At 53.1% G+C, this 14,629-nt stretch overlaps 1 protein-coding gene across 2 annotated transcripts in view; it reads left to right on the top strand.

The window, feature by feature from the left end:
• The window catches only part of C2CD2 (C2 calcium dependent domain containing 2), a 57,024-nt gene that overhangs the window by 30,950 nt on the left and 11,445 nt on the right, over positions 1–14,629 (top strand). For both annotated transcript variants that reach the window (XM_049104633.1, XM_049104632.1), the window contains 8 exons: positions 2,134–2,257; positions 3,904–4,009; positions 6,505–6,569; positions 8,534–8,658; positions 9,159–9,333; positions 10,309–10,422; positions 12,527–12,654; positions 14,263–14,578. In XM_049104633.1, coding sequence (XP_048960590.1) covers positions 2,134–2,257; positions 3,904–4,009; positions 6,505–6,569; positions 8,534–8,658; positions 9,159–9,333; positions 10,309–10,422; positions 12,527–12,654; positions 14,263–14,578 — 1,153 coding nt within the window. The remainder of the gene's footprint in view (positions 1–2,133; positions 2,258–3,903; positions 4,010–6,504; positions 6,570–8,533; positions 8,659–9,158; positions 9,334–10,308; positions 10,423–12,526; positions 12,655–14,262; positions 14,579–14,629) is intronic.

Raw genomic sequence — 14,629 nt, 5'->3', positions numbered from 1 at the left:
ACACAGACTGAGAGAGAGAGAGGCAGAGACATAGGCAGAGGGAGAAGTAGGCTCTTTGCAGGGAGCCTGGTGCAGGACTCGATCTCGGATCCCGGGATCACAACCTGAGCCGAAGGCAGGTGCCCAACCACTGAGCCACCCAAGTGTCCTAATTATATATTTATATATAAAATGTATGTTTAAAAATTTTTTAAAAAACAATGTATGTTTATTCATATACACAAAAGCTTATTATAAGGAGTTGGCTCCCATGATCGCAGAGGCTGACCAGTCCCAGGATCTGCAGGGTGAGTCTGCAAGCTGCAGATCTGCAGGAGACCCAGGACCGGCCTGAAGGCCAAGGAGGCTTGAGAGCCACGGAGAGCTGGTGTCTCCATTCAGGTCTTAAGGCAGGAAAACTACCCCTGATATCCCAGCCCCAGTGGTCAGGCTTGAGGAACCCCCTTTTTTCAGGGGAGGTCAGCCTATGTTCTAGCAGACCTTCAACTGATTGGATGAGGCCCACCCACATTAGGGAGGGCAATCTCTTTCACTGGGTCTTTTGATCTAAATATTAATCTTATGCAAAAATGTCCTCACAGAAACACCCAGAACAACGTTTGAACACATACCCCGTGGCCCTGTCATGTTGACCCATAAAATTAACCATCACACATAGATATTTGAAATATTTCATTTCCACTCCGGACATGTGATTGCTCTAGCCCCAGTGCTCATGGACTTGGATCATAAGGACTTTTTTTTTTTTTTTTTAAGATTTTATTTATTTATTCATGAGAGACGCAGGCAGAGGGAGAAGCAGGCTCCATGCAGGGAGCCCGATGTGGGACTCGATCCCAGGACCCCGGGATCATGACCTGAGTCAAAGGCAGACGCTCAACCCCTGAGCCACCCAGGCGTCCCTCCTAAGGACTTTTGTAATTACTTCTTGCAGCTCACACTTGGCAAAGTCCTGGTTCACAGTAGTGTTTTCTAAATAGTGACCTTGAGATGTTGGCAAGCTTCCCCAGCACCCAGGATCCCTTCCTGGAAGCCTCTGTTTGTGTAGAGACCTGTGATGTCTCCGAGAAGCCTTTCCAGGATTCCCAGACCTTTGTTCTTAAGGGACCACCACCCCCCCACCTTTTTAAAATATTTTATTTATTTATTTGACAGAGCGAGAGATTGAGAGCAAGAGAGCAGGAGGGAGAGGGAGAGAGAATCCGAAGCGAGTGCAAAGCCATACCTGGGGCTCCATCCCACAAATGTGAGATTGTGACCGAAGCCGAAACCAAGAGTCAGATGCTTAACCAACTGAGCTACCCGGGCACCCTGGGGCCCCGTCCAGAGAGCACTCACGGGGCGCCAGGGTGGCTCAGACTGCGAAGCGTCTGCCTTCAGCTCAGGTCGTGATCCTGGGGTCCTGGGTTTGAGCCCCACATCGGGCACCTTGCTCAGTGGGGAGACTGCTTCTCCCCCTCCCTCTCCGTCTAGCACTCCCCCTGCTTGTGCGCTCTCTCTCAAATAAATAAAGAAAATATAAAAAAAAAAAAAGAAAATGTAAAAAAGCGCTCACCGCGTGAAGGGAGGGAGGAAGCTAGTTTGGGGAAGGTTTAAGGCGATGTCCTCCGGGTTAGAGGAGCCTTTTCTCTGTTGGAATTGCCTTGATGCCCGTTGAAGACATGATGATGGACACTGGGCCCAGCCATACCCACCTCTGTCACCACTTTAGTGCCTCTCCGACCCCCCGATGAGACTCGGACAGTCCTCACCTGGGTGGCGCTATGCGTGACGGCCCTTGCCGTGTGCGTGTCGGGCTGCTGTCCCGCTCGGTGCCCCTGGGCAGTGGGCCCGCAGCCTGGAGAGGGCACCCCACTTTCTCTTGAGCGCCTGGCCTGGGTCGGGTGTGGCCCCAAGGCAAGCTTGCTTCCAGTTTCCGCTCACAACCGGATTCTGGGGGGCCCTCTGGCTGAACCTGGTTTATTTGGACAGAAAAGGTTCCCACGCAGGGGAAGAGGTGATGCTGGATTGGGACCCTCACTTCCTATAGGAATGGAAAGCTGTTACGGAGCCGACTGCAGGGGGTCAAACGGGATTTCCTGGAGACCCCTCCTCTTCTCCCCTGGTCACTGCCTTTTGTTTTTCCGTCGGCAGCATCTACAGCGCGCTTCATCTGCTCCTCAGGAATCCTGCCCTCCCAAACCTCCAAGGGCTCACGAACTCAAATTATTGGTGAAGAACATCCGAGCCTCGCTGCTGAACGATCCTGGTGCTTCAGGCAGGTGGTGGGGCTGCGGGACACCCTTGGGTGTGTGTGTGTTGGGGGTGGGGGGCCCAGGCGAGCATGGGGGGACATGCGGGTTCTCCGTGGCCTCTGGCTTCCCTGCAGCATCCTTCACTTGAGTCTGCAGCGTGACCCCTGCCTTTGAGCAAAGAGCCCCTGAAAACCGTAATAGGAACGCGAGAAGACCATTAAAAACCAGTCCCAATTTTGCGTGCATGAAGGCTGAGGTGGGGGGGAAGGGATGCACCTGTGACCTTGCCCTTTCCTTTCGTCTGAAGAACACCTTTTTGTTCTTTTAAACTATCGAACGTGGAAATACATATTAAGCATCCCTGACTGATATGTGATGTGAACCTTCTTTCTTTTTTTAAAAAAATATTTTATTTATTTATTTGAGAGATAGAGAGCGAGCAAGTGAGCGTGAGCAGGGAGGAGGGGGAGAGGGAGAAGCAGACTCCCCGCTGAGCAGGGACCCCTATGTGGGGCTCAATCCCAGGACCCCAGGGTCATGACCTGAGCCGAGGGCAGGTGTTCAAGCAGCTGAGCCCCCCAGGGGCCTGTACCTCCTCCTCTCATAGAAGCTGAAGTGCCACGTGGGCTGTTTATCCGTGCCAGAGAGGCTGTTACCTGAGCAGGGACAAGTGTCGCAGAACCGGTCATACTCTCGGCGTCCTGAACGGCTGCTGAGACCCCAAGTGCACAGCAGCCTGGAACAGAACCCAGCTTCCCACCGTGGTTCCATTTTGCCGAGGATGGGAATGAATTCTTTATTGCCTGAGAACGCTGAGGGTTGCGTATCTGCGAGGAGGGCCCAAAGCACAGACCGTCCACATGTAACACCCGAGACTCTGTGTGACGCCAGCTGTGGGCGACTGGCTTGGTAAGGGCCCTTGCTGTGGCCCTGCGAGGCCTGCCCTGCTCACCGCTGCGGGGACCTCTGACTCTGGACGCTGTCGGCCTAGGCGGGGGTCCCTGTTCCTCTTCTCTGCCAGCGGGTCCACGTCGGGGTCCGTGTCTCCCGTCGGAGGTGATTGTGAAGACCAGTAAGATAATGTGCTTGGAACAACACTGCGTGGTGCACGAGAGGGCCAGGGACTGCGGTGGTTACTGGTTCCATGCTGTGTTCACAGCTCTCTGCCCTGGGACAAGCGTTGCCTTGAAGCAGAAACCACCGGGTACTAGTGAAACGTCCCATTACCCGGATCAAAGATCCTTAAATCTCTGATTGAGCTGAGTCAGGGATAAAAACACATCCTTCGTGAGTAGGGAGATGGGGTCTCTGCAGGGTATCCCCAAATTTAGGGGTCACCCCGGAGGCCTTTTGCAGGGAGGTAGTCTTGTCCCAAAGTGGGGGGTCACATCAGCTGTAGTAAAGTTGCCCCTGGGAAGTGTCACCATCCGGTCAGGAAGCAGGGGCGCTTGGGGCCCACCGTCCGGGCCAGTAGATATCCAGTTGGGGACAGGAAGCCTCAAACCCCAAGTGCAGTGTTTTGAGAGTTTGTCAGTGGCCAATGAAATCGAGAAAAGCCCCTCGGAAGCGGGGAGCCGAGGCGTCAGGTATGTAAGTCGGCCTGTTAGGTGCAAACCGTGTCTGCGTGCAATGCAGTTCTAAATAGGAATGCCCCTTTGTGTGATTGCAGGCAACGTTAGGCCACAGTGTGTGGTCCGGCTGAACGATCCCGTTCAGAAGTTCAGCGCCCTCGCGAAAACCACGACCGAGCTCGCCTGGGAAGAAGAATTCACCTTGTGCGTACGGCCTGGTTGAGGGGCTTGCGTCCGCACAGCCGCACCTGCTCACGGCGGCCAGATCGTGAAATCCGTGTGTAGCGCTGCTAATACCCCACGCTTAAAAATTTTTTTAAGAACTTTTTTGAAAAGGTGTCTTAGACATCCCAGGTGGCTGTAGGTTGGGTATGGATTTCTTTCTGAAGGCAGCCCTGGGTACGGGTCCCCTCCTCGCCCGCGTCCTGCTGCAACCAGAGAGCGCTCTGGGCAGGCTCCCTTTGCTTCTGAAATACACGCCGCTTGGAGCGGAACAGAGGAGACTTTGGGTGGTTTCCAGAACATAGCAGGGAGCAAAGGGAGGAGTAGGGCCCGTTGATAAGAAATGGTGTAGGAACCCTAAGTCATGGGGTAGGGAGCAGCCTCCCGCCAGCACGTGCAGAAGCCAGGTCCATTCCGGAACGTCCGGGTGGCTTCATGGGATCTATTAACAGCCCACGACGATCTCTCATGAGCTCATTGTGTTGTTAGATCAAAGGAGAAAACAAACTTAGCTTGGTAACATGCCCAGAAGATCATCAGTGACCTTTCCTGTGCGATCCTAATGTTAAAAACTTAATTAGAATAAGATTTATGGCCACCTGTTTAATAAGCTTAAGGAAGTCCTATATAAATGAGAAAGACCAGAAGTCGTCCTGTGAAAGCCGAGAGACAGATACCCACTGTTTTGTTCTAGAAGTAAGGGTAATGCACTCGGATAAGAAAAGGAGGTCGTGTACAAATACAGGAAAGGAAGAGGCAAAACGAATTATTACCTGGAGGTGATACTATTGCCTATCTAGACTGCTCGAGAAAATCAGCTGGAACGATCAGAAATAAAAACGGCTGTAGGATAGAAGTAATAGTAGGAAGCTCATAGAAATAATATTTCAGTGAAGTGGCTGAGTCTAAAAATACAGAAATCAGTTGCTTTCTGATGCTCTAGCAACAAACAGTTTGAAAAAGTACTGGCGGCAGGTGTCCCATGTATAAAATAAAGGGTTTTTAGGAATCATTAATGAAAATAGGAGCACTCTCCTGGAAAACTGGGAAAAGATGTCTGAGCTAGAAATATATTAAAGTACGAATCGTAGATAGCCAGAAACTTCTGAGAAGTTGTTCGATCTCAGAAAAAAAAATTTTTTTTTAAGATTTATTTATTTATTCAGAGAGAGAGAGAGAGACAGAGAGACAGAGAGAGAGGCAGAGACACAGGCAGAGGGAGAAGCAGGCTCCATGCAGGGAGCCCGACCTGGGACTCGATCCCAGGTCCCCAGGATCACACCCTGGGCTGCAGGCGGCGTTAAACCGCTGCACCACCGGGGCTGCCCTGATCTCAGAAATAGTTAAAGAAAAACAAATGTAAACCAAAGAGCTTATATATATATATATATATATATATATATATATATATATATATATATATTTTTTTTTTTTTTTTTTTTTTCCACCTCATGGGTTGGTAAAGAATAGGCGAGTGAGGATGGACTGGGGGAAGTGTAAATGGGAATAACCATTCTAGAAGTCCTCACTATGTATCCAAAAAAAAAAAAAAAACAACCTCTTAAATGCACATACCTTTTGACTGGCATTTATAGTTTTCCTAAGGAAATAATCACACAGTGTGTACAAGGATGTTTACCATAGCTTGTTTATGATTATGAAATGTTATAAACAATCAAGCCATTATTAAGGCCTGGTTATTTTTTAAAATTTTTTAAAAGATTTTTATTTATTTATTCATGAGACAGAGAGAGAGAGAAAGGCAGAGACATAGGCAGAGGGAGAAGCAGGCTCCATGCGGGGAGCCCGATGTGGGACTCGATCCCAGGTCTTCAGGATCAGGCCCTAGGCTGAAGGCGGCGCTAAACCGCTGGACCACTCGGGCTGCCCTTAAGGCCTGGTTAATTAAGGATTTGGATAAATAAGATCTCCCAAGGCCAGATAGTAGAGTACTAGATGCCTATTCAAAGTGGCGTTGCTCTGTAGCTTCTGACCTGGAAAGACGTCGGATATCTTACATGGAAAAAAAAAAAAAAAAGGCCACAAAAGGGGAGAGAGGTATATATCCTGTTCTATTTTTTGGTTTTAGAAAACTTACAGAGCTACGCTCTTTGATACAGTAAGTACTAGCCACACGCGGCTCTTTAAATTTGAATTAATTAAAACGAAACAAAATTGACTTCAGGCCCTCAGTTAGCACGGGCCTCGTTTGGGGCTCCCAGTAGCCATCTGGGGCTGGCGGCCACCGTACTGGAGGGTGCCTGGATAGAACATTCTCTGTCATCAGTCAGAAAGGAGCAGAGAGTTCTAGGAGACCAGTAACCAGAGATTAACAGTAACTGGGAATAGCGAAGTGGCAGGTCCTCTTTACACTGACGGTGATTTGTGTTTCTTTCTATAATGAGAAAAAAAAATACTGTTTTAAGAAATAATACAGCATTTGCAAGGATTCACAGCTCTTTTTTTCCTTTCCGCAGTGAGTTGAATGCCAAGTCGAAGGAGTTGCACCTGCAGATTTCAGGGGATGAGCGATCCTCAGAAGGTGGGTGTCGAGCAGGTGCGGAGGGGGCGGCCCTGCTCTCGGGGAGGGGTCATCCAGCCGCCCTGATGGGGCCTGGAGAAGCTGAGAAGCCCTTCCCTGAAACCACTCCGGTCTTTCCGAGGCAATGTTTGCTTGAAAGTCCATTTCAGTTATGAGCAAGGGGATACATTTTGGAAAAGAATATACACAACTGGGTTTTGCCTTATTTTTTTTTTTAGTAAATATCTAAAATTTTTTATTCAGCCGTTCTTGGCTTAGAGAAGTACTTCTCGACCTTCTTAGCCTTAATAGACCCGTTCTGTTGTGTTCCTAATTGGGGTAAAATGCGTATAACATAGAAGCTCCCATCTTAATCGTTTCTAAGTGTAAAATTCAGTGGCGTTGAGTACATCCACACCGTGTGCAGCCATCAGCACCACCCACCTCCAGGACTTTTTCCTCTTGCCACGCTGAGACCCTGGTCTCGTGAAACACCGACTTCCCCACACCCTCCGTCCCCCTGGCACCCCCCCCCCCCCACCGCCCCATCCTGCTATTTCTCTCTATGGATTTCAACTGGCTTTTCCTTGTAAAATAAGCCACAGCAGCTTACACTGGACACATGCTTTAGAGACAAGAAAGCTATGGTTAAAGGTAAAATCACAAAAGTGAACATGGACCTGTATATATGCGTGTGTGTAAGTCAGGAGTTTCAGTATGTATTAGGTTTTAAAAAATGCCCATAAAAATACCAAAATTGGGAGAAGGGGGCCCCTTACCTGGCTTATCCTGCTGGGAGACCAAGCCATTTGGTTGTCTCCTAAAATTACAAAGACCCAGGAAAAAGCAATTCAAGCTTCTTGTTTATTTGCAAGAATTCTTCTTCTTCTTCTTCTTCCTTTTTTTTTTTTTTAAGATTTTAAGTTTTTAAAGATTTATTTATTTATTTAGAGAGAGAGAGAGAGAAAGGGGCAGAAGGAGAGGGAGAGAGAGAATCCTTAAGCAGACTCCCCGCTGAGCACAGAGCCTAACCTCAGGACCCTGAGATCGTGACCTGAGCTGAAATCAAGAGTTGGCTGCTTAACCAACTGAGCCACCCAGGCGCCCCCTTATTAGCAAGAATTCTGAGCTAATTTTCTTGATTCCGTTGTCCCGGGATAAGGTCAGTGAGGTGTTACTGAGATAAGAACTGACACGTTCCAGGAGACGGCATGTGGTTTGAACCCAGGGTGGGCCCAGGGTTTGCCTGGAAAGAAGGCAAGTCCCAATCCGTTTCTGAGGCACCACCCCTCTGGAGGCTCATTCCTATACAACCCGATGGGATCTATGAAATTTTACATTAAAAAAACAAAAACAGAACAAAGAACAACCATATCGCCTTTACCTGGACTCCCACAGTTTTGACAGTTTGCCCCATTTGCTTTATTGTTTGTGCTCGCACTTAGTGGTTGCTCTTGATTTTGCTTGCTCGGTCTCTGCATGTGCACCTGCACACATGCCAGTGCGTGCACACACACACACACACACACACACATGCTGGAGGGTAAACCTGTGAATGTCCGAGGGTATCAGGCCCTTTACCTTGCCTTTCTTAGGTGCATATTTCCTAAGAATAAGGATATTCTCTGGTATGTCCACAGTCCAGCTGTCTGCTTCCTGAATGTACATGCACGTTCTGTAACCTGCCCCCGGCGTTCTTCTTCATGGGTTGGCCCCGTGTCCTTTATTTAGAGCAGTTACTTTCTCCCCCCACAGCATCAGGTACCACCTTCAGTCTCCTGTCTCTTATGCCTCCCTTGGTCTAGACCGTGTCCACAGCCTCTCTTTGTCTCTATGGTGTTCTGAGATGTCCCAAAGCTGGAGGACGCTCAAGCAGACAGGATGTGCATTAGGAGGTTGTTCTGGTTGTGTTGGTGGCTCCCTCTGACCCCTGCTCCCGTGGAACCCCATGGAAATGTATCTTTACTTGTCTCCTATCTTTTTAGCTCTCTTGGCAATGACGACCATTCCTTTGGATTTATTCAAGAAGCAGCCCTCTGGGCCCCAGAGCTTTACACTGACCGGCGGGTCCTCCTTTGGCGGCTCGGTGTTGGGTTCGGTCACTGCGGAGGTACGGCGTCCTTCTCTCCCGTGGCCAAGCTCCAGCTGGATGCACTTGAGATAAGGAGCATCTTTATCTGTCAGTTACTTTGGATTCTTGCTTCAGCAGCAAACGAGAAAGTTCCTCACATAAGAGGAGCTCTTGTGTCGTGCTGTGCATTTCTAGACCTGAATGGGACACGTCCCGCCCATGGTCGTGTTGAGTGGTCTGCCATTTGGAGAACTTTCCACAACGGCTGTGTCACGTGGGCCTAACCCACGAAGGGCCACTTGGTTTCGTTTGGTGCTGTAGCCTTTGGGCCTGTCACTGGGCGCAGAGTGGCAGGGATTGAGCGTGGGTCTTGTCACCCCCCCTCGGTTCTGGGGAAACCAACCCAGATTAACTACCAGATGGTTACCGTACCGAGGGATGCCGATTGACGCAGAGGTTACGGCCGGGGAGGGCGGCGTGCTGTGCCCAGGGCTTGGTCTATGCGCTGTACGAGGTGCGTAACTGTACCTTCTCTGCAGTTTTCTTACGTAGAACCCGGCGAAGTGAAATCCTGGCAGACGCCTTCACCTGCTCCCGCTGCAAAGGTAGAAAAAGACCGCACGGTGATGCCGTGTGGGACTGTGGTCACTACTGTCACTGCCGTGAAAACCAAGCCTCGCTTCGACGCGGGGAGGGCGTCCCCGCTGAGCTCTGGTGAGAGCAGCCCCTGCAGACTCCAGTCCCCCAGCCCCGTGAGCACCTTGCCTGTCTAGACAGCAGGATGCCGTAGTGAGTGTTGTTCAGACAGTCTCGTGGCACAGACAGCCGGGCAGTGGGCAAAACTTCTTAGCTTTTTGTGTTCTAGGCAGTTACCTTTCTATGCTGTCGAATAAATACACGGCATGCCGAAGCAGGGTTCAACCCGGTAGTGTGCGCTGAAGCTGAAAAATGTAGATGCTAGAGGAAAAATATCTAGTTAAATGAACTACCCTGTTACATTTACGTGGGGACAACCCATGTCGTGTAAGTGGTCAGTGCAGGTTCTTAGGAAGGCTTGACGTGCAGTCATTTTATTCTTTATTTTTATGAATTTTTTTAAAAAATTTATTTATTTATTCATGAGACAGAGAGGTGCAGAGACACAGGCAGAGGGAGAAGCAGGCTCCATGCAGGGAGCCCGATGGGGGACTCGATCCCGGGACCCCGGGGTCACGCTCTGAGCCAAAGGCAGATGCTCAACCCCTGAGCCCCCCAGGCGCCCCATGTGCAGTCATTTTAGATCTAGCTGAATTCTTACCTGTCCCCCCAGCCTCTGCCCCAGAGACAGCTTCCATATAAGTGTAGGCTTACTATTTTATTTATATTATGTTTCTGCTTATAGATAGATACGTGTATTATCTTCCCAGAATAGATTGCCTGGCACCGTTCCTGAATACAAAACGGAAGAAAATGAAATTCTGGCCTAATTAAAATGTTTCTGAAATTTTACTTAACCCCAGGTTCCCATTATCCTTTCTGGGTACTTGGCCCCCACCCCCAGCCCCCAAAAAGATGAGATATCCAAAGGTTTGCCCTCGCCTTTTCCAGCTGCATAGATGGGGTTGCGTGAGAGGTGTGATTTCACCTTCCCTGGAGCTGTAGGTTCAGGCGGGTTTTGGGGCCATTATGACCTGGATTTCCTCCCGGCAGAGTCTCCCCTGAAGACGCCTGTCAAAGTGAAGGTCATCGAGAAGGACATCTCTGTCCAAGCCATCTCCTGCCACGGCGCTCCCGTCAGCAAGACGTTTTCGTCTTCGGACACAGGTAACGGGGCGCATGCTCACTGCTCCCCTCCTTCTGGGCTCTCCTCCCGTCTTTCTCGGCTGCCCAGGGTTCAGCATTTCCTTTTTGGAGTTTGAGGGGAGCTTTTTTGAGTAATGAGAGCAGAACTAGAAGGAGAAAGGGGGAATGGGAGCCAGGCAGAGACCAGGGGTGGTGGTAAGTTTTAGCAGATGCTTTCACAAAAGACACATAAAAACCCAGTTTATACCTCAGGTTATAAAAGAAATTTCTTTTTTTAAAGATTTTATTTATTTATTCATGAGAGACCCGGAGAGAGAGGCAGACACACAGGCAGAGGGAGAAGCAGGCTCCCTGCGGGGAGCCTGATGCGGGACTCGATCCCGGACCCCCGGGGTCATGCCCTGAGCCGAATGTGTATGTTCAACCGCTGAGCCACCCAGGTGCCCCCCACGTTATAAAACATTGGGGCATGATTTTTCTCCTGCTCCATATACCAGTGCTATGAATATCATAAATAAGCAGGACTCCGGGGTGTGATCCTAAAGGCGGCTTCGTTCGTGCCTCCCACGAGGTCTCCCCCAGAGCTCTGCTTGCACATTTCCCATTTTTACGGTCGCTCCCAGGGAACACGTGTCTTTGGAGAGATGAGTCCCTGCCTCCCTAAATCAGAGCACAATCTAAATTTGGGGATTACGTTTCTCCCTTTGCTCGGGTGTGACCTGCCGCCAGAAGGGGCGGGTGGCTTCTCCTTTCGGGCTCACCCTCTCCCTGTCCCCTCAGCCCCATTTCTGATCTCGCCAGTGTCAAGGGCGGGACCAGGAGGAGAGGATGGTGGGGTGGGGGGGGCAGCGGGGAGCCGGAAGCTGTCACTTGACAGGTGCTGTCTTAGGACGGCTTCGTACTCGCTCAGCCTGGTGATGGCGACACTGCTTCTCCCCGTGGGAGTGAGTGGTCAGGGTTCTCCGGAAACCGCAGAGCTCCCTCAACTGCAGCGTCCTGGGTGCAGGTCGTGTCCCTCCTCTGGCTGGCGTTCCTGCTCGCTTTACCTGCCCCTGGCAGGTGCCCCATGGCCTTGGACTGCAGGGGCACCTTCACTTGCACCCTTTATTTTTTTACTTTTTATTTTATTTATTTATTTATTCACGAGAGACAGAGAGAGAGAGGCAGAGACATAGGCAGAGGGAGAAGCAGGCTCCATGCGGGGAGCCTGATCCAGGACTCGATCCCAGGACCCTGGGATCACGCACTGAGCCGAAGGCAGGTGCTTAACCGCTGAGCCACCCGGGCGTTGAAACCGAGAAGGGAGACGCTCCTGTTAACCCCCTGCCCCACTGAAGCATCAGGGTTTGGCTGTGCCTCGGCAGGAGCTCTTGCGGTGATGTTGCAGGTGCCAGCTTGGGGTCACAGACCCGGTGCGGCACCTTGGCCATGCTGTGCCCCCTGACCTTCCCCGTGACTCAGATGGGGATAAACAGGGCACCCGCCTCCTAGGGCCTGGGGAGGGCTGCACGCTGCGGTATGCCCGCGGCCCTTTGCACGGCACCTGCTGAGGGTTGAGCCTCCCTGAGAGGTTGGCCAGCTGTGCGGCACTGACAATGGGAAGGAGCCGCCTTCGTGACCTGGCTCCTCTGAGCACATCGTGTTGGGCCGCCGTCGGGATGGAAAAGGAATAACCTCACTACCCTCCGGAGTTCGAACTCTTGTAGAAGGTCAGGGGCCTTTTTGCTTGTTGGCCTACCTGCTTCCGTTGTTTGTCATCAACTCTATGGAGGTAGATGGAAACGAAGGAGATGTCGGCATATAGGAAAGTGCAGAAACCCGGGTATACATCCGTGAGTGCATGGAACCATCCAGAAGCAGTGGCGGACCGAGGGTGGTCTGTGAGCCAGAGCTGGCCCTGTTCCCGTTCGCACATCTCATCAGGGCCCAGCCTCGTCCCGCAGGCCCACGAAGCTTGACCCACTCGCTCTCTGGCCCTTGACGGAAGAGATTTGCACACACCCCCCGCCCTGGGGCGGCCACCCCCGGCTGGGGATGGTTCCCATCAGCCCTGGAGGTCCCCGGGGTGGGGTGCGGGGGGGCGTGCAGCGTGTGCGGCGAGCTCAGCGCCCCCTTCCCCCCGCAGAGCTGCTGGTGCTCAATGGCTCGGACCCCGTGGCGGAAGTCGCCATCCGCCAGCTCAGCGAGTCCTCAAAGCTGAAGGTCAAGTCGCCGCGCAAGAAGAGCACCATCATCATATCAGGGATCTCCAAGGTATGGCCCTGCGTCCCGGGGGGCCGGGTCCTCCCGAGCCCTGGTGACGCCCTGACAGCTCCCTGCAAAGGGCAGGTGCCGTTTGCCTGCCCGGCACGCGGGTCACCACGACATTGTGTTTGTGCGGCCCACCCCGTCCGGGAGGACGCTTGCAGGCTTCTGGCCGGGGTGCTCTGGCTGTGGAGGGGCTGCGGAAATCACACGGGGGAGGCCGTGCAAAGGGAGGGACTGGCATGATGCAAGGTTCCCATTGGGGGACGGAACCTCCACCCTCTCGCACGTCGACCGTGGGGCGCTTTCCCTTTCCACGCTACGTGTTTCCAGACCATTTTAGTTGTTCTTGCAGTGGAGGCCTGTGCCTCTTGCAGTCAGAGACGTGACGCGTGGATTGTTTTAAGACGTCCCCTTCTCTTGCTCTGCAATGTGGGTGCAGAGCCCTTGGTGGGCGCAGGCAGGCCAGGCTGCCGGAGAGGCCGGCCCCTAGGGCCCAGGGGCCACACGCTGGTCCCTTAACTGGTGTGATTCCCATTTCAGAATGGATGAGGAGGATGCCAGCAAGGGATTTGGTCGCTGTGGGGGGTGAGGAGGTGACGACTTTCTCAACGCAGGGCAGGCTGTGGGAGGGGGGCAGCGTGTAGCTCATGCCTCGGTGGGGACGGGGGGCAGGAGGGGCCAGAGGCGCGGCGCCGGTGTTGCCATGGTAGCCAGGGCCCCGGTGGCCGCAGCTCTGGTCCCGGCAGGCCTCCCAGGCACCTGCGGCCAGGTGCTGCCCCTGCACTTCCAGCGGCGGCCAGCAGGGAGGCGACGGCATGGGGTGGGGTCCCTGACTGCGTCCTCTCTGCCTTCTCTAGGGCTGTATCTTGGAGTCTCTAGGAACCCGAGGACCTTTTCATTTCATGCATCCAACCCACCGCGGTGCCTGTTTACCGCGTGCTCAGGTCGTCCCGTCTTGAGTCCGTGGGCGCTCAGCCAGCCAAGTGCCATTGGCAGGAAGCAGGCCCCCCTGGGAACGGGGTGGGGGCCCCTTGCGGTCACTTTCCACCCCCCCCACCCCAGCCAGCCGGCTGCCGGGCCAAGGGTAGCACCCGCACAGAGAGGTCACACGCAGGATTTTAGGCCACAGCACGCACGCCTGCAGAAAGCAAACTCCCGTAGGAAGGGCTGTGGAAAGTGTTAAAAAGTGTTAAAAGTGAACTGAACCTGTAGCCCTCTCTGTGTCCCCCCGTGCCCACCCGCCCGTGCACCATCCGCCACTTAGAAGGAAGTCTCGCCCTCCCTGCTGGGCGCCCCTGCTGGGGAAGGGTGTTTGCAGGGAGGGGGTGTCTTGCCCCTCCACCTGTGAACTCAGGCGCCCCTGGCAGCCAGAGAGGGGGCCCCCGACCCTCCGCCCTGAGGGTGGGTGATGGGGGAGACCGGTACGGGCTGCCTGTCAGTCCCTTTGAGAAACGGCTGTGCCTCTTTGGAAAACCGTGAACTGACGTCTTCCGACGCTTTGGAATCGTCAGGATGTTGGCACAGAGCCTTCCAGGCTTTTCCACACCCGCTCCTCCTCCCGCGTGTCCTTGCCACCATCTCTCATGCTGACTTTTTTCTCTCATCCTGGGACAGACCTCACTATCTCAGGACAATGCTGCTGCCATGATGCTGGACTACTCGGCCTCCCTGGACAGCGCCCGCCAGGAGGACACCCCGTCCCTTCTGGGCACAGCTGCAGCCTCTGCACCACCCGAGGAGGAAGAGGCCTCGGCCCCGCTGGCCCCGGAGCCCCAGGAGCCCCAGGAGAGCGAGCTGGACTCCTGGGACTTGGACAAGGAGTCACAGGCGTCAGCGTGGGGCAGCCAGGCCCCACTGGACCCTGATGGGGACGAGCTGTCTGAGAGCTCCCTGAGCGTGTCGGAGCCGGGCGCCACCAAGAAGCATAAAGGTACCTGCGCCCCCGCACCCCGCGCGCCGGCCCACCCCATGGCTCTCCTGT

The sequence above is a fragment of the Canis lupus genome, chromosome 31 (assembly GCF_003254725.2).
Source record: "Canis lupus dingo isolate Sandy chromosome 31, ASM325472v2, whole genome shotgun sequence".
NCBI classification, from domain to species: Eukaryota; Metazoa; Chordata; class Mammalia; order Carnivora; family Canidae; genus Canis; species Canis lupus.
Note: the sequence above shows the minus strand (reverse complement) of the source record. Positions and strands in the feature narration are given on the sequence as shown.